We start from the raw sequence: 19,879 nt of genomic DNA, 5'->3' as shown, positions 1-19,879 counted from the left end.
ATTTACTTTATTTTTATTTTGTAAATATATATATCCCCATACTTTCATAGTTTATTCCCATGGTTTTACATTCATATATATACATATATACATACCTATTTTTCCTTATGCACACATATTTGATATAGTTTGTTTTCATGGTTTTTATAAATAAGTATATATATATGTGTACACTTGTATTTTATAATACATATGCATTTTCCTTATTCTTGCACATATACATTCTTTTAGAAGTTATTATATGTGTTTTATTTTGTATGTATATTTATATATATGCTTTAATATATGCCCATATATTTTGAATTTACTTATATTGTACTTGTATTTATATATTTTGCAAATACATATACATATGTAGTTTAAATTGAAATAAGGGATTCATGCTATGCATTAATATTGACCACGTTTCAAAAGAAAATATATTTTGGTCTTGACCGAGTATCCAAATCATCCTGTTTTATAAATTCCAAAATATTTGGTATTCGTGGTTCTCGAGGAAGGTCGTGTCCTAACTTACTGGATCGCGATTATTTTTCGATGAATTTTGAAAGCCAATTATTTGTTTTGCAATAAGTTCGCAAATTTTAAATAAAAGCTTATTCTCGGGAATTCAAAGTGTTGGGTCCTAACTTACTGGTCATGACATTTTCTTCTCGAAATAAGAATTTTCAGAAACAAAAGGCAATATTCGGGTATTTCGAAGATTTAAAAACATTGTGCCCTAACTCACTGGGTGTGGTGTTTTATTTCTTTGAAATAAGAATGTCTTATTATTTTGATTCATTCATGAAATAAAAAGTTTCCTTTTAAGATCTTTTCAAATTTTCGACACCAAGGCATTCAAAAAAATCAATTTGGTACCAATTTTGGGCGTTAAGAGGGTGCTAATCCTTCCTCGTGCGTAACTGACTCCCGAACCTGTTTTCTCAAATTTCACAGACCAAAATTATTTTTAAGGTGGGCCGATCACACCTTAATAAAGGATCGGTGGCGACTCCAGTTTTTATTTTTAAGTCAAAACTAAAATTTTTGTTTTCAAAAAACGGTTTCGACAGTTACCATTAATGAATTTTATAGTTTTTGATGCTATTATGTTAGTGGTTAAACTTGGAGATGAAATAGGAACTAAATTGTAGAGTGAAATTGTTAATTTTGAGTTTAGAGATTAAAATGTAAAATTTGAAATTAATGCTAATTTCTATAATTATAGAAATTAGATGGCTGCATAATGAGGTAATTGTAATTGTATTAAAATTAGAGCTCAAATTTGATAGATATAATTATTTTGATTTTAGGGACTAAATTGAATAAAATGTAAAAATTTAGAGCATATTTGAAAAGGAAATTAAATTAATTCACGATTACAATAGGTTGTTTTGAGATGTTTGAAATTGATTAATTGAATTAAATCATATTGAAAATTGAGATTTGAAACAATCGGAAAATAAACACAAAAATAAGAAATTTTGCTTGAAAGTCCTTGGTGTAGTATTAGTTGCGATTTTGATTAGGTAAGTTTCATATAAGACTTAATTTTTAATGATTTTTATAATTGTGTTTTTAATCGCTTGATAGTTTAATTGTTGTAATACAATAATTATTGGCATCGAAAGAACTATAGCGCAAAATACGATATATGTGGCAAACACGAATGGTTATATGATATGGAACAGTTATGGAATATTAATTGGTTTAAATAACAAGTATATGGTTACTTGATAAGTGAACAAAAATGAATAAGTATATGGTTTTTTGATATGTATACGAAAATGTTAAAAAGAATGGAAAAGATTGAATATGTGATACAGGGCCGCGTGAACTTGGTGAATAGTTAGGACACAAATGACATGTTATTAGGGTTTATCAGGTACTATGTGCCAATGATTACAATTATCAGGTATTTTATACCGGTGTTATAGTATTAGGCACTCTGTGCCGGTGTTATATATATTAGGTATTATGTACCAGTGGTGGATATCATACTGATGACTAGAATCTAGCATTTGTTGTAGAGTCTCAGCAACTTGTGTGAGCAGCATTGAGTAATGATTAATGTCCTTATTGCGAGCTTGTATGAGAATTACTATCCCGTTTATTTGAGGTATATTCTATAGTTCTCCGGGCAATGAAAATAAACGTGATATGAAATGAAATTGTTTAAATAATGTGAATATTAAATCAAATGAATACATGAGAATGGAGTGATATAAATGTCGTACTTGCTAAAAGTTTTTTTATATAGATTAAATGGTATCGTTGGAAATGTTATTTGATTTGTTGTGATAATCTCATTTGTTGTTGTTAAATGTGAAAATTTAATTTAATGTTATTTTATTTTAAGTTGAAAATGATAAATAAACAAAATAATTCGAGTTATAATTGGTCAAATGTGTTTTGGATACTACTAAAGATAAATGGTTATATTATAAGCCTGTGTAATATAATGTATTAACCTCTAGAAGTGTTAAATGATGTACTTGTGGATGTAACAAGATGCCAAATGATATTTATACATGTTACATTAGTTTTTCATAATTTATTTGTAAATTTATTGAGGTAGGTTAAATGAATTTCATACGAGCTTACTAAGTATTCGTAATGCTTATCTTGTTTTCCTTTCTTTCTCTAAATAGGTTATTTTGTGGAACGCGTCAGTCAGATCAACTCGGAGTTCACACTATCCAGTCTCTAATTTAGTAATATTTATTTATTCCAGATTCAGTTATATGGCATGCATATAGGGTTGTATTTGCGTTTAAGTTATTTTGGATGTTGATGATCTTGGTATAACGATGTTGATGATCTGGATATAAGTGTAATGTTTGGAAGTGATAATCTTATTTTGGTTGATTTGCAACATGAGTTGCATATATGTTTTGGTCAATATGATATATTTTACTTGATGAGTATTGACACTTAGAAAAGAGGAATTTTGTTGATGAAATCTTGACATTTGAAATGATAGACATATGTGAATGTTAGGTATGAATATTGAGGCATGGATAATGATGAATGGTAGGATATGAATTGTTGAATTAAGGTGTTAATTGTGACATATTGGTTAAGCACTTAGGATGAATGATATAAGTATTGTTTTGGTATGCTTTTGATGTCTTTGTACAAATTGAGAAATGGTATATGGCATGGTTGTGGTATATTTGGATGTTTGGTGTGGTAACTTGCATTGTAGGGTATTATTTAGGCATACACGGTCTGCCATACGACTGTGTGCCATATACGGGCATATGGCATGACCATGTGGCCTGTATGTTTTGGGTAACAAATGATGCACACAACCATAGTCTTTTACACAGCCTGGCGGCACAGCCGTTTGAATATTTACAAAGTTTTACAATTAGGTCCAACACGGTCACACTTAGTTACATGGCTTGTCACACGATTTTAGTTCCCATGAAAGGTTGGGCAACACGGCTGTGTGTTTTAATGTAACACCCCTTACCCGTATCCGTCGCCGGAATAGGATACGAGGTATTACCAGATTTTACCGATTTTTTTTTAAAACTCAATATAACCCCTTTATAAATATCTAATCCTCCCTGCAAATTTTAAACCGAGACCAAGCCAATACAACCAATCCATTTCAACATATTTTCAAGATAGATTTATTGTATTCATAAGATAATCTCATCACATGCCAAAACCAAAATTTGTTAGCCATACCAATGGCTAACCATACATTCATTTCACATTAACATCTACTTTACTAGCTTATACATGCCATTGATTTCCAAAATAAAGTTTCTTTATATACCGAGAATTTGAGGTTGATAGTGTGATGCGTCTCCGACCAAATCCGACCTCCGAGCCCTTAACACTACAAAACAGGGGAAAAAGAAACAGGATAAGCACTTTGTGCTTAGTAAGCTCATGTAACAAGAATTATACTTACCTAATATTTTCTTTACAATGTAATAAACATTCATACACCCATTCCATACATTATTCCCCTATCATGCACAAACTCAACATTCAAATTAGTCCAATAATTTCCATGTATCAATAATTTATACCATGATTAATGAGCTCATCAATTCCATGATTTCCATTTCCTTGTTATTTTTCTATATTTATCCCATTGAACTACTTGGAATTTCGATGGATTTTCAGAGGTACACTTTAGTGTACAAATCCGTCCGTCAATTCATATTCATGTGCACATTTCCATTTCAGAGAGCACACTCCATGAACCTCATCCTTACAATGGGATTACGGTCAAAGCTAAATCCTCAGTAATATAAACTCACGAGTATTGTCGGGATTACCGGTCCGAGGCTAAATCCAACGACAATTACTCTAATGAGCTTGGATCCGAATTACCGTCAAAGCTAAATTGAGACCTAATTCGGATTACCCGTCCGGGCTAAATCCATTTTCCACATATTCTTCGGGAGGGCTATATCAGAATAGGATCACCCGTCCGGGCTAGATCCTTTTTACCGTCAATTCCTTTTCAGAGATCCATCGAATTTCCTTTTCATTCAACCAAGATTTATTTTCTCTTTTCATCAAGAATATCATTACTTCATCAATTATCATACAATAAACATCCAAATCATATTCACATCAATAACAAACATTTCAAGCATTTAGGAATATAATTCAAGTTACACGAACTTACCTCGACACTTGTTCGTAACTAAAAATCTACTAATCTCGAACTTTTTCTTTTCCTCGATCTTGCTTCGTATTTGAATTTTCCGGATCTAAATAAATAAATTTAATCATTAATCTAATACTTTTCATGTTCATATGTGACATTCTCTATAATTCCATTATTATTTGTAGTGCATTCAAAGCTGTCTCACTGAGTCACAATCACTAAATTATTTATATCTCATGATTTACAATTCCATTGCTTACACCGTTTCTTTTATAAGAAACTAGACTCAATAAGCTTTAATTTCATATTTTATTCATCCTCTAATTCGATCTCTACAATTTTTGGTGATTTTTCAAAGTTAGAGTACTGCTGCTGTCCAAAACTGTTTTAGTGTATGATGTTAATTACCATTTTTCCCTAAACTTTCAATAAATGATAATTTCATCCCTGCTCAATTAACCTCTCAATTGAGCTGATTTTTCTCAATTAACACTTTATCCCATCACTTTAGACTACTTTATAACCTTTGTAAATCAGAATTTCAGCACTAGACTTTGATTCCAAACATTTTCACAATTAGGTCCTACAAATCAATTTCTATTGAAATTACCTAATAAAATAATCTCACAAACAAATTAAAGCTTCAATTTCATCCTATTTCATCATAAAATTCCAGCACATATTCATAGAAACTTTAAAATTCATTCATAAAATCAAAAACTAATGAATTTAGTAATAGGACATAGTTGTAAAAGTCTTAGAAATACAAAAATTACAAGAAAAAGGCAAGGATTAACTCACTTGGTGCAAAAATTATGAAAAATCAGCTTGAAAAAACCCTTAGGATGTTTTTGGCTGATGGGAATGCAGAAAAATAAAGAGGAATCTAGATAATTCCACTTTAGTCCTATCTTTTAAAGTAAATTTTGCAATATTCCAATTTTACCCTTAATTCTTCAATTCTCCTGATTTTTCTCAGCGTATGCCGCCCAAAATATCTCCTTTTGGGGTTATTTTCAATTTATGTCCCTCTTCATTTAACAATTGAGCTATTTAATCCTTCTAATAACTTTTACACCTTTTTCAATTTAGTCCTTTTCACTTAATTGACTACCCAAACATTAAAATTTTCTAACGAAATTTTTATACCATATTACTAATATTTCATAATTATTTATAAAATTATTTTTGACTCGGTTTTACGAGATCAAAGTCTCGATACCTTATTTTTACCCAATTTCTTCAATAATTTCTTTTTCTAACTAACCACTAAATTGGTAAAATTTTTCTATCGATATTTTCATACGATTTTCCTATCATATCAATATTCATGCAAAAATATTAAAATAAATTTATCTTTAAATCAGATTTGTGGTTACGAAACCACTATTCCCATAATTTTGAATTTGGGCCTTTACATTTAATCCCACACGGCCTCAGCCTGTCACACAATTTGGTCATATAGCCGTATGACCCCCTGTTTTTGCTTTTTACCTATCTTTTCATAAAAGCTTCAAATTAGTCTTGATTTATTTTCAAGTTGGTCTAAGAGCTTCGTAAGCTCGTTTGGGACTCAAATATGTTTATAAGTCATATTAGGCTTGGATTATATCATGTTAATTATTTAATGGAATGTTTAAAGTCGAAATTATTTGTGATATGCTTGGTTAATTGTGGTAGCATCCTATAGCTTGGGTCCAGTGACCAGATCGGGTGAAGGGTGTTACATATTCCTTGTAAATCCCAAGCACCACGAACCAAATGCACATCAAATCATACAATTTACTTGTATATATATATTTAGAAAGCCAACATTCATTTAATTTCAAGCTATGAATGCATCATAAAAGAGAGGTTATGAGTCACACAAAAAAATACACTAAACAAAGAAACAACAACAAGCTAGGAAGATAAAAATATGGCAGAACAAACAAAAACAATCAATATAACCAAGCAAAGAACATCCAAACAAGGACATCAATCAAGACCTCATAAGTCATGTTCAACCAAAGCCTAAAAAGCCACTAGTCACTAGCTCCTAGTAACTCTCCTCTAGTGCGTTGAAATAAGAATCCAATTTCTTTCATAGTGATTAAACCAAAGGTAAGGTGGCCTAAAGTGTCGGTGGTTTTTAACATTAATCTCATACAAACAAAAGGAAAAGATTCCAAATAACATCATGAGTTTAGGGGTTTCTCATAAAGTATCTAAGAGCATCTAAGACGGTCCAAGTCTAGATCTTATGTCACCTACGCTTCTAAGCCACAAAAGTGACTTTCCATCTTTTTGTATAAGACCTTTTCTTGAATTTGTTTGCTTTTGACACTTAATTTTTTTTAAACGATTGAGATTTCTTAGATCCCTTGATTGTGCAAAAAAATCTTTTCATGAAGCCTTTTGTCAATAATTGGGAGAAGCTATCTTAAAACCCACGCAGAGGAGGAAAACTCAAGAAAGAAGTAACACATTGTTAAAAATGACAAGACCTTAAGCAGGTGAGCCAATTTGAGCTTGAAAATGTTCCACTTCTCAAAAGCAAGAGAGAACAAATAAGCATAATCTAATTTAATATATAAACAAACACATATACGTAACAAATTGTCAACAATTTAAAAATATACCTAGTAATTTATCAAAAATCTTGCCAAAGCCCTTAATATTGTTTAGAGGCTCTCTCTATCCACCAACACTAAAACCAGTAACCCTTAAAATAGACACAACCATGCTTCATGATAACATATGCGTATGTATATATTCTTTGATGCGTGAAACTACTTTCTTTTAAGGTTTTATTTTATAATATTTTAGGACTTTTCAAATCATAATAATGAAAATAACACAAGAAAGTGAACTTTATATAAACAATGTAAAATTAATAATTAAAATGACATGTTTATATATTAAAATTACAGATTATATCTATATATATATATATATTATGACCCAAAAATTATATCTATATAATTATAGTCCATATCTATTCAAGAAATAATTATTAGTAAAAAAATTAAAGTTTAATAATTCTTAAAGTAGAGTTAGTAATAGTAAAATGCCATATATCTAAAGCACATTTATGGTAAATGAGTTAATTCATCATGATCGTCGTTGTTGGAATGATGAACTTCTCAATAAATTTTTCTCTCTTTATGAAATATTGATTCAAATTTTTCTCGTAAATTCTGATTTCATTGAAGATCGATTAGTATGGCACTTTCACTAGAGATAAAACTATTCAATTAAATTAGGATATGTCTGCTTCCCTAAGATATCCCTATCCATCTAGAAATATGAAAGATAGACAAACAGTTTAGAATATCATGTGAAAACTTAAATACCCACAAAAATTATAAAATTTTATTTGGAGATGTTATTGAGATGCCATTGCTTCAAAAGAGAGTTTCCTTAAACTACATAAAGCCAGTATGGAGAAATGCCATAGATGTAAGAGTATGATGTGGAACCTAATGAACACTTAGCTTTTCTTTTGTCCTTTAGCTAAGGTTATTTGGAGTTGCTCTAAGTTTGGATATAACCCATCCACTCTAGGTTTTGATATTGTCTTGACTTGTGGATCCACATCGTTAAGATGTTTAACAATCATAACCAAGTTGACGGTCTTGACTTAGTGGCTTTCATTTGTACGGAAGTTTGAAAAGCAAGAAATGAAGGTTTTTGAAGGTAATAAGGTGAATCTCCTCCAACTTTGGCTCAAAATAAAGAATCAGCTGAATTTTGTAGTTGCTATCATTTTCCAACTAGCACTTGGACGTCAAGGGTACCCTCTACTTAATGGAATCCTTCTCTTCCAATAGTGCTCAAGTTGGACTACAGCACAATGTTTGATAATCACAATAACTAAGTTGGTTTAATACTTGTGTTCCGAGGTAAAAAGGGTCAGATGATTGATAGCGATGATAAGATGACTTTGCTCTAGCTCCTTAATCATTGAGGTCTAAGTGATTATCTTGAAAATTGGATGACAATATGTGATCATTAAATCTAATTACCTTGAAATAGTCATAATTTTGAAGGAAATAACTACGATTTCATGCAAGATTAAAGTCATCCCTTATGTGTAAAAATATCTTTTATGCATTATCATTAAAACTAAAATAGTGTGGTTGATTGGGTGGTTACTTAGGCCTAACTTAACTATTGTAATCAAATACATTTTCATTATTCTAGAACAAGAAAAGGCATGTAACTTAATCCGATGAATTTTGAATTTAAATCCTTGCAGCCCAAATATATATAGAGCTATGGTACCTAAATCTTTATTTGTGTTACGACTCACGTATTGGAACACTCGATCCTAAACGTGGATGTGATCTAATTTGATGGAATTACTGTTCCACTAGCAAACAAATCTAAAAGCTTTTATGAGAAATAGAGAAAATAAATGCAATTTGCAGCAATCCACTAAGCAAACAAACCTAAAAGCTTTCATGAGAATCGGAGAAAATAAAAAAGAGGCGCAAGTTATTTATTTAACTTTTCATAAATAAAATATGTTTTAAATTTAATTTAATTTTTTTATCAATTAATCGTAAATCAAATTAAGTAGTTGGTCATAAATTCCTTTTTTATGACCGGTTGTTTTATAAAATTTTATCATAAAATTTATGAAAATAAATTATTTTTATATGTAAACTATAGGAAAATATATCATTTTAATTCAATTGACATATATATGTAAATTATATAAATGTTTTACCTTTCACTAAATTGTATTTCGTTACTATTAAAGGAATCAAGGAGATTGGGAAATTCGGGTCAAACATATCTACAGGGAAGCGAACACAGTGGCGGACTACATGCCTAACGTAGCACGGTCGCAGATGTTGGGAGTTCGTATAATCCAGGATCCTCCATTAGAGGTGATGACTCTCTTACAAAGTGATGTTGAGGGGCAGGTTGCTGCTCGAAGGATAATGATATAATGTCTTCTTTGGTCTTCTTTATCCAGAAAAAAGAAGAAAATGACTAGTTTTTTATTGGTACAAGAAGACTACCCTATTGAATAACTAAATTGTATTCTGTTCTTACTAGACCACCCTATTGAATTAGGTTTTGGATAATTAATGCTCTCTATTCCGATTTAAGTTACGCGTATTTTAGCTAACATTGCTGCAGAGTCAAGTCTGGCTACCTCAGTGTAGAACAGAAAAAAGAAGAAAAAAAGAAAAAAAGAGAACGTATATGTATAGATAAATCATGCAATAACGCAATCTAAGGGAAACTGCAAGCAAAAAAGTCAAGACTCTGATGTTACATTTCATCCCACACACCCATCGGTTTTCGCCAAATGTACGCAGCTTTCGCTGGGTTCAGCGTCTCAGACCTCCCGCTTAACTAATACGTATAGTCTCGTATTGGACTGGTCCAGCTATAAGTACTTGCTTCACTTCATCGGCGTCAAATATCAGGTGATATTTTACATAAACTTTTTCTACTTTAATTTTACTTTCGTCCTTTTATTCTAATAGTAGGTTCTAATAGTTGGTGAGTTGTGGATTTCTGACATTTTCAATCTGTTGCCATGGCTAAAAAACCTAAGCTAACTTCATTTCTAATGTGTTTTCATGCATGTGCCATTTCAAGTTTGATTGTGAGCATAAATTCATGTGATTGCTTTGGATGTTTGTGTATTTTATGCTGCATTTGGATGAACCGATGAAAGGTTTAACTCATCTTACCTCTCTTTTTATATGTAAGAATGAAATGCTACAATTTTGTGAATTTACAGAATTAATCTCATATGCAGTCCTAGGGGTTCTGTTTTGTTTTTGGTTTTATGCCTTATTCAGATCTTGAATGGAAATGCTCATTATGCTAAAAGAAATGAGAGTCTGCTTTGGGGCCTTCTATTTAGATTTATAGAGACCAATATATGATTAAACATTCAGCAGTTGGTTGAAATTCAGATCAAGCCTGATAACAATGCATCTCTGTCTTTTTATTTACTCGATATTACTGTATCGAGAAAAGTAGGATAGCATAAACTCCTTTGGTGCTTATGTAAATATTCAGTTGGAGTTTAGTAATAATTTATTTATTAATTTATTCTATGCTTTTAGATTCTTATTAGCAGGAATGCAGGATATATGTCTTTTTTTTTTCCTACCTATTTTGTTTTACTACTAATACATGTCTGTTCTAATATTATCCTTTGCATATATGTTTGGATATACCTTTTGTTAGCTGTACTGAAGCTATTGCTGTAATCTCGGTTGAATTTGATCATGCAGGAAATGATGTTATGCAGGAAACTGCATCAAAGAATGCTTAAATTGTGAAGGTTTCAGCCTATTGAAGCCCTTGCTATTCCAGCAGATGAATTGAAGGAAATCACAGATAAGTGATAACTTTGGTACAAATTCTTTGATTGGAGAAAGTTCATACGGTCGAGTTTATTATAGACTCAAGACTGGACAGGCTTCAGCCATAAAAGAAGTTAGATGCCAGTAAGCAACCTGATGATTGGGTTTTTGACCTAGGTTCAACCGACAGTGTTAATTCATTGCATTTAACCCTTCTTCAAAATTAGTTTTAGAGTTTCAGCTCTATATCCATTTGTGCGTGTATTTTTAAGTTTCTATGGTAGAACTTTGTCCAGTTGCTTGGTTACTGTATTGATGGGAGCTCCCGTATACTTGCCCATGAGTTTCATCTAATGGCTCATTGCATGATATTCTCCATGGTATGTGTGAAGATGCTTCATTTATTGCTCCAGTTATACAAAGTTGAAAACTGTTGAGGAGTGTAATGGTGCTTGAAGTTACTCCCTATATGGAAACAAAGTCTGTTGTAGCGGTTGGTAATATTTATTTTATTGCTACATTTCCTTTAATGCAGGAAGAAAAGGTGTTGAGGGAGCTCAGCCATGCCCTGTTCTGACATGGGCACAAAGAGAAAAAATTACCGTAGTAGCTGCAAAAGGGCTTGAGTACTTGCACGAGAAGGCTGATCCTCGCATCATTCATTGTGACGGTAAGTCTTGCAATGTGCTAGTATTTGATGATGTGGCAAATATTGCTGATTGTATTCCTAATATTGCAGCCCGTCTTCATCTTACTCGTATACTTGGAACTGTTGGTTATCATGCTCCTGAGTTATAGTGAATGCTTTTTGTACTACCATCTATTTTATTTATTTTTTCAAAGATCATTTTGCTTGTTGATGATAAGTGGCTTTGGAGAAAGTTGCTCTACATCTTATGACACCGTATTTTATATAACAATCATAAATTGCTCTAAGCCTTATAGTTGAGTAGTTCTTATTTGATTACTGAGATGTTTCTTGCTAAAAGCCTAAACTTAATATCCTTAGTTTTCCCTTATATAAATTAATTTCAGAATGATCATCTTGAACCCTGCCTGTCTTTTTATTACAATTGGCAAATATGGGCAATTAAATGTCAAGAGTGATGTGTACAGCTTTGGTGTTCTGCTGCTTGAGCTTCTGACTGGGAAAAAAACCTATTGATCATACTTTACCTCATGGACAACGAAGTCTTATGACATTTCTGTTACTTATATTCTTATATTCAGCCTGCGTTTCATCATTAAACATTTCAGACATGACTGATTAATGAGTTGTGAGTTGTGTTATGCTACACCAAATCTTTGTGCAAACAAGATTAGGCAGTTTGTTGATCAAAGACTAGGTGGAGAATGCTCCCAAGGTTGTTGCGAAGGCATTAAAATGCTTAGTTGCACCTGGTAGTGTCTGTGTTTCTATTAGCACATGTTCTCTGTTAATGTTCCTCCTTCCTCAAGTTTTCAAGTAATGCTAAATTAAGAGGCTGCATTGACCCAAATACCTTTTTAATTTTGTATTCTTATTCGCTAGAGAAAGATGAAAGAGCTGGCACATGTTATTTGCTCCTGGATATCAATTTCATCCATCTCTAAAGCATTTAGTTGTTTAGATTGCAGATGGCAGCTGTTTCTGCATTGTGTGTGCAATTTGAAGCTGATTTTCGGCCAACTATTAGCATTGTTGTCAAAGCTCTTCAGCCTCTGTTAAATGCTTGACCTGGACCTTCAGGTGAAACACCAATCACCTCTCTCTCTCACACACACACACGCACGCACACACTCATTTCCTCTCCCTTTCTATCTCTCTGCGCCTGTGTGTGCGGAAGTGCACTCACTTTGAAGCATTCAAAATATATAATGAGGGGACGAACTCTAGAAAGTGATGACAATTTGTTTATTCAAAGTTCCATATGCATGCATTATATACTTTGTGTTCAATTTGTTAATAATGCGTAAATTTTTTTCTTTCTTTGCATATTTTCTTTTTCTAAATTATTCCTAACCTTTCTTCCTCTTATGCTCATCTTGTCCTTTACTTTAGTAATGGTTTCGCACCTTTGGTTGCTTGGATTACAAGAAAATCGTGTAGAAAGAGAAAGAAAAAAAATGGCAGTAAGGCATATAGAAACTTCATTCATCGGGTTAGGTTGGTGAGTATTAGAAGAAAGGGATGAGAAAATAGTTAAAAAGATACAATTCCGGGTTGCAGCATTCTTGGGGTAGGAATTAATGATTGATGATGTAGAAAAATATAAGTTTAGAGATGGAAAGAGTGGGGTATGATTGCCGGACCCAAATGCTTTGTTTGAACATTTGAGAAAAGAATAATGGATTGGTGGGGGGATTCGTTGGGTTTTCGGATATGTATGTCGTGTCATATGCAACGACGCATCTTTAGTAACAGTCTACAGTTGGAGTTGGGTGCGAGGACCGGCCCCCGAGTGAGGTGTTAATGAATAAATTACAAAAGCTTCTCCTTGGGGCCGGCAATAATTTGCTGATTAGGTAAAACAATACAACCTTGTTTATACTAATACTGCTTTAGTCTAATTAACTATCTAAATAAATACATCAGCAATGCTTTACTCTAATTAAACAATATAACATTTGTCACACAATTAAAACTTTATTTACTATTATTGAAAATAATAATAGCAAATTAACTTCCCAATGCTTTTCACTTCGAGGGTTTGTTGCAAAAGATGCTATCAATTCAAAGATCACAGATTGCTAATTATTATTTCACTTAAGAAATTTATAATATTTCAAGCTCTATAGATATCAAGTTTATAATTACTTAACTAATTTTAGAGCCGACTAAATCTTAGTTTGGATGGCATTGTTGTTGTAACACATTGGATGATTTAGATTTGAATGTGCTTAAGCGCTTAATATTCTATTTTATTAGAGGATATTGTGGCATTCATTAATAATTTTTATGCTATCGCGATCACTATTACTAGATACAAAATTCAACAAGTATTTATATTTATTATAAAATTTTTATTGAGTTGGTGTCACCTAATACTAACTCAATTGAGAAAATATTGGTATACTTATTTTTAAAAATGATAATTAATATTATTATAATGATGTTTGTCTTTTATATTTTTATATATTCTTTACATGAAACAATTAAAACCATATATATATAAGGATTGAACATGTATCAAGAAATATTTATATTTATGTTCTTTACCGCTCTGCGTATAATCAATGTTGAATAAAATTTTAAAATGTTTTATTTTTGTTACAAACTTAAAAAGAGAAAAATGAATGAATTTCAGTGTGAAAGAAAATTATTACTTTTAATTTACATTGGGTTACATAATCTATTTATAATAGAAATTAGATACACAAATAAAAAAGATATAATATGATATAATATTATACTAATAAATTAGATACAAATAAAAATTATATGATATAATATGAATTAATTATGTAAGGTATCATATTAACACTTTTATTTATACAATAAATGTGATATAATTTAATATAACTTTAAATAAAAATAGTTTCATAGGTGGATACTTAAATAATTTGATTATATAGGTTGAGACTGAGACTTCAAGGGTTTTTAAAAAAAAATCAAAAGTTCAATATGATTAGTGAAAACTCTTGCAACGAGTGTAGACGACGAGAAAATAATAAATTTAGAAAGTAGTTATATTTTGAAAAGAAACTTCCATTATTATTTGAATAAGAAAATATAATAAATATCTTAAAAGTACAAACTAGGGCTTGCTACGAGTTATGATTCTTGCGTGAGGCACCTGCAAGCAATGGTTCCAAGTGATGATTTTATGATTTTGATGTGTATATGCGTATGATAAATTCTTTAGTTTATCTTATTATTTAAATTTTTAATTGAGTTAGCGTCAATTAAATATTAATTCGGTTAAAAAATTATAAAAATATATTTTTGTAATTAAAATAAATAATATCATTTGAGGAATTTTAGTTTTTTATTTAAAAACAAAAAATATATATGCATATTGAAGGATTTGAACTCATACTACTTAGGATAATAAAACCGTTATTTTACCTATCATCTAAAGAATTATTTTGGTATTTTTATTGATCACATTTTATTAATTTCAACAATTGTATATATTTTATGTGTTATTATTAATTAGTTTTAAATTATACGTTTGATTATTTATTATATTTATTTCTAAACACATATTTGTATTTTAAATTGTGGTTTATATATGATTTTAATATAAAAAATTAAAATTTTATATACTTGAAAAATAAGATTGTTTTTAGAAATAAGAATAAAAATATCCTTATTTGGAAAATAAAATTTCATAATATTGAAAAATACTCGGAAGATGAGATGTATTGTACTATGTTTCCTGAACTTTCTTTGCGAGATCCAAGCAATGAATGAAGTTTAAAGACCTAGCACATATCATTTAAAAATTTAATATATTATTTAATATTTAAATTTTGATACTTTTCTTAAATGTGATATCTGTCTTTTTTAATTTAACGTGGTATCTATTTTTGAGAAAAGTTATAGTATGTGAAGGTAATAATATTAACTTTAGTATTTAATTTAGATTTTAAGATTATTTTCAATGAAAAGTTAAATAATATTATCAATTATTTTTATTAAATTAATTTTAAAAATTGAAAGAAGACTTCACAATAATCAAATTGTATTTAATGAATTAAACATAAAATTATATAAAATTACAATAAAAATAAATATATTCTATTAATAAAATTAATAGGAAAATTAATAGGAAAATTTTAAAAATTGTGAAACTCAAAATATATTAAGCCATTCTTAAAAGAAAAAAAGAGGGAAGATGAGGCGTCGATTGACCATTTGGCGTTCTCCCTACACCATGCCTTAGTGCATTCAATCTCAACCAACAACCATTGGTGCAGTTAACGCAGTGCCGCGTTAATCAGCGAAAAGGAGAAGATAAAAAAAGAAAAGAAAAGAAAAAGACTTTTAAATGCCGTGTTGAATGGTTGAGTGTACATATATTCCAAGTCTCACCCCACAAGCGTAATCAAAGGGTTAGAAAACTTACAACCACGAACCCCCCCTTCTTATCTATATTAGAAATTAGATCCTTCACCAAACTAGGCTTAAGCAAAAGCACAAAGCAAAGTAGAGATTCATCATCTTTAGTCTTCAAGACTCACTCGAAAGCAGAGCAAGCAAAATAATATAAGAGAAGATCAGAGCTAAGCAATTCAAAGCAGAGCAGAGGCAAAGGGAAGCAAACAACCCAAGCCAATTTTTTCTTTAGTTCTCTTTGATGCTATCTTGCGCCTAGCTACTGTCTTTTTTTTTTTACCATTCTATCGTGCGCCACTCATGGGAGGAGATGTAACCGGACCAATCACCTCCGCCGTCGTTGCCACCTCGGCAGCCGCGGCTGCCCCACCCTTTGGTGGAGGCGCGGCTGAATCTCAGTACGTTGCGGCGAAGACGTCGGTTTGGTGGGACATAGAGAACTGCCAGGTCCCTAAACATTGCGACCCGCACGCGATCGCGCAGAACATTAGTTCGGCGCTGGTTAAGATGAACTACTGTGGGCCCGTTTCCATCTCCGCCTACGGCGACACCAATCGGATTCCTTCTTCTGTACAGCAGGCGCTTTCAAGCACCGGCATCGCACTCAATCATGTCCCCGCTGGTAACATAATCAACACCACCTAACTTCCTTTATATCTTAATTTTCTTAAATAATAGTAATTAAAGCTTGAATCATTGCTGTTTATTGTGTTAATTTTGCAATGATCAGGAGACATTAAGGCAATATTTTAGAAACGTGGTTTTTCCCTACTGATCTTTGAAAAAATGGTTTACTGTGCTCCTCCGCTCGAGGGTTTATTTTATTTTTGTCTTGAAATTCTGAACTTAAGATGTTATAGAAAAAGAAGGTTGTTGATTAATTGAGGTTTCTGCATGGGCAGGTGTGAAAGATGCGAGCGATAAAAAGATTCTAGTTGATATGCTGTTTTGGGCAGTTGATAATCCGGCTCCCGCTAATTATCTGTTGATTTCCGGCGATAGGGATTTTTCTAACGCTCTCCATCAGTTACGCATGAGGAGATATAATATTCTCTTGGCGCAGCCTATGAAGGCATCAGCACCCCTGGTTGCTGCGGCCAAGAGTGTATGGCTTTGGATGAGTCTTTCAGCTGGTGGACCTCCGCTTTCGAGGTGTGAATCAACTAAACTTGCTAATGGTCACAATAGTTTTAACCCTGAAATGTATAACCCGATTCCTGAAGTGGTCCAGTATAGTCAACCAATGGTTTTCAGTTCTGAAAATGGTACATTGGGGAATCAAAATGTGCCTAGTTCTGGAAGGAATGGCGATAGCAAATATAAAGGGAAATATATCAGGAAAACCCCCTATCAGCCAAGCATGTCAAGAGCCTCTAGTGCGCCAACAACTATCATTCAAGAAAATACTAACAATGGACACCCTTACCATTCAGAATATTCACAGGCAATGTCATTTAAAAAAGCACCGCATGAATTTTATGGTGGCAGTGACCCTGCTGTCTCTGCAAGCAAGTCTACTCCTAACTTCTTTCCTAGCAATCCTAACCATTCAGGGAGTAACAATGGTAATTTCATGGGCATCCATCAAAATCATCATCCTCATTCATTGAGGCCAAATAACCTTCCTCTGCAACCAGTGTCTGCACAAGATAATTTGTTACCCCCTAATGCACAAAGTCATGGTTTCCGTCCAATGCCTCCTAGAGTGGAGGGGCCTAGATATTTGGCCCCACCAAATATGCCTGATATTGGTAAGTTAAATTTTTCTCAGCAGTCCAATTATGCTCAAAAACCTTCTAATTTTCCCCATCGAATCGGAGAAGAGTTTAAAACAAGCTCTATCGATTCATTGCCTAATCAAGGTATCTTAAGTGTACCGCAAAAGAGCCATGTGTCGCACAACAGCCAAGCAAGCCAGCACATTAGTAATAGGTATCCGCGTGGCCCTGAATTTCTACCTCCATCATCCTCACCAATTTCTAACAATGGCACTTGGGGAGCTCAAGGACGCTCACCACCATCTGAATATGTGCAAGGTCTAATTGGTGTTATCTTACTTGCATTAAACACACTGAAAAACGAAAAAATTATGCCTACTGAAGTGAACATTACTGATTGCATTCGTTATGGAGATCCAAAACACCGCAATACTGATGTAAGGAGGGCTTTGGATAGTGCAGTTGAGCAACATATGGTATTGAAGCAAACTTTAGGTTCAATGCAGTTGTATGTTGGTAGAAATGAGAAACTATGGAAGTGTGTCAATCCTATTGGTGGGAACCCTAATCAGTACTCGAAGACGACATGGGAGGGGATACAAAAGTTTTTATCATCCCCTGCTGGACGATCAGCAATGATGGCTTCTCAATGCAGGTAACTTTGCTTTGATGATCTTCTCTCTGTTTCTCTTGTTTTGACTTTTTTAGTAGTCCAGCCCTAGGTTTTATAGTGGGATTCCTTTAGCCTAAATTTTTATCAAATTTGCAGATATGAAGCGGCTTTGGCTTTAAAAAAGGCATGCTTGGAAGAATATGCTTTAGGTGATGCTCTCCTGATCTTGAATATGATAATTTCCATGAAGAAATGGATTACACTTAATCAATCAGGATGGCAACCAATTACAGTCACCCTTCCAGAGGCAGAGTCGATTACTGAAACGGGTACTGGAACTGCTGCTTGATCTGATCAAGAGTATTTTTGGTACTGAAAGTGATTCTAAGGTGATGAAAGACGATAAGCATTGTGTTTGGGGGGGTGGGGGGAGGGGGGGGGGTGGTAAGAAACAAGGGTACTTAGGCAAAAAAACACAAATAATCTAGTATCAAGAAAGGTGGTGGTGGGGCTGTGATATTTGGATCATGACGAAAATAAGTAGGAATAGATTTTCAATCATTTCATGTATTTGTTTTGTTTTTTTTTCCTTTTATCTCGATTTGCTGCGATACTATATCGGGGAACTGCAGAAGGGGAAAAGGGTTTAAGAAGAAGATGGAGTTAGGCTGGAAATGATCAGGATCAAGGGTCAGATTTAAGTAATGAATTCATTCTCTGCGACCATGTGGATTTGGTATATGTACGAGCTATCGCTAGTATGTTTGGTTGTTGCTGGTATTGATTGAGAAGTCATATGCTAAAGGCTTTCTTCTCTCCAGCGCAATTTATTCAGAATTTTACTGCTAGGGGTAGTTGTAATCTTTTGTTTGTTTCGGCAGATGCTTACATGTTGCTTTATTGAGCTTGGTTCTAGTTTCAGCTTGTGTATATACCATCTGCAGTATCTCCACCCGTTTCAGCTTTATTTGAGATATAGCGAGGCTTCCGGATCCTGTCAGACAGGTTCTTGTTCAGTTGCTGCTTTATAGTGATGGAAATGACAAAAAGTGGCAAAGATTCATGCGACTCTAGACCTTATCAAAGCTGTCAAAATGGAACTTTATTTATTCGGAGGTCATGGAATGTTAGTATGATAAGGGAGTTTTATTCCTGGCGCAGTACATTGTAAGTAATTTTTAAGCCTTTATGGGCCAAAATCATGGCCACTACTACTATGAAAAACTGAAGTGAATTGTATTAGCATGAGCCTTGGAAATGGTTGTTCTTGTATCCTTGATTCCTTGAAGTACATACTTGGAAAATGTTTTACATTGAATGGATTTGGCTAGTTGCAATTTGTACACATTTGGTCACTTAATTCGAAGCAAGCAGTGGAAGCTAAAATCTTCAAAAGTAGAACAAACCAAATTCATTAATTTCAATCCAAGTACAAGAAAAGTGAGGTAAATAAAAAAAATCTAAAAGAAACCCTAAAACACCAGAGCTAAGAGCAACATAAAGGAGTTAAAAGAGGGAATGAAACAAATAATTTAAAATAAACTAAAAGTGAGGATTGTCTTGTAC

At 32.6% G+C, this 19,879-nt stretch overlaps 2 protein-coding genes and 1 long non-coding RNA gene across 3 annotated transcripts; 2 read left to right on the top strand and 1 right to left on the bottom strand.

Annotated features, from left to right (window-relative positions):
* Positions 1–3,599: 3,599 nt before the first annotated feature.
* On the bottom strand, positions 3,600–5,472 carry LOC128034516 (uncharacterized). The gene is made up of 2 exons (XR_008190569.1): positions 5,423–5,472; positions 3,600–3,835 (listed from the first exon to the last, which is right to left on the bottom strand). It is a non-coding gene; the product is annotated as an uncharacterized LOC128034516 (long non-coding RNA).
* Positions 5,473–9,435: 3,963 nt separating this feature from the next.
* LOC105800941 (probable receptor-like protein kinase At2g47060) lies at positions 9,436–12,916 on the top strand. Its single transcript, XM_052623696.1, is given in 7 exon segments — positions 9,436–9,534; positions 10,927–10,980; positions 10,982–11,085; positions 11,177–11,286; positions 11,289–11,321; positions 11,477–11,611; positions 12,552–12,916. Coding segments are annotated over 7 exon segments (633 nt in total). The 3' UTR covers positions 12,650–12,916.
* A 3,050-nt stretch (positions 12,917–15,966) lies between these two features.
* Positions 15,967–19,656, top strand: LOC105802882 (uncharacterized). The gene is made up of 3 exons (XM_012634785.2): positions 15,967–16,604; positions 16,885–18,355; positions 18,470–19,656. The coding sequence occupies exons 1-3, from the start codon at positions 16,283–16,285 to the stop codon at positions 18,660–18,662; spliced, it is 1,986 nt and encodes a 661-aa protein (XP_012490239.1). The 5' UTR covers positions 15,967–16,282; the 3' UTR covers positions 18,663–19,656.
* The last annotated feature ends 223 nt before the right edge of the window (positions 19,657–19,879 follow it).

This window comes from Gossypium raimondii, chromosome 11, assembly GCF_025698545.1.
Source record: "Gossypium raimondii isolate GPD5lz chromosome 11, ASM2569854v1, whole genome shotgun sequence".
NCBI lineage: Eukaryota > Viridiplantae > Streptophyta > Magnoliopsida > Malvales > Malvaceae > Gossypium > Gossypium raimondii.
The sequence above is the reverse complement of the archived record's forward strand: the minus strand, read 5'-3'. Positions and strand labels throughout refer to the sequence as shown.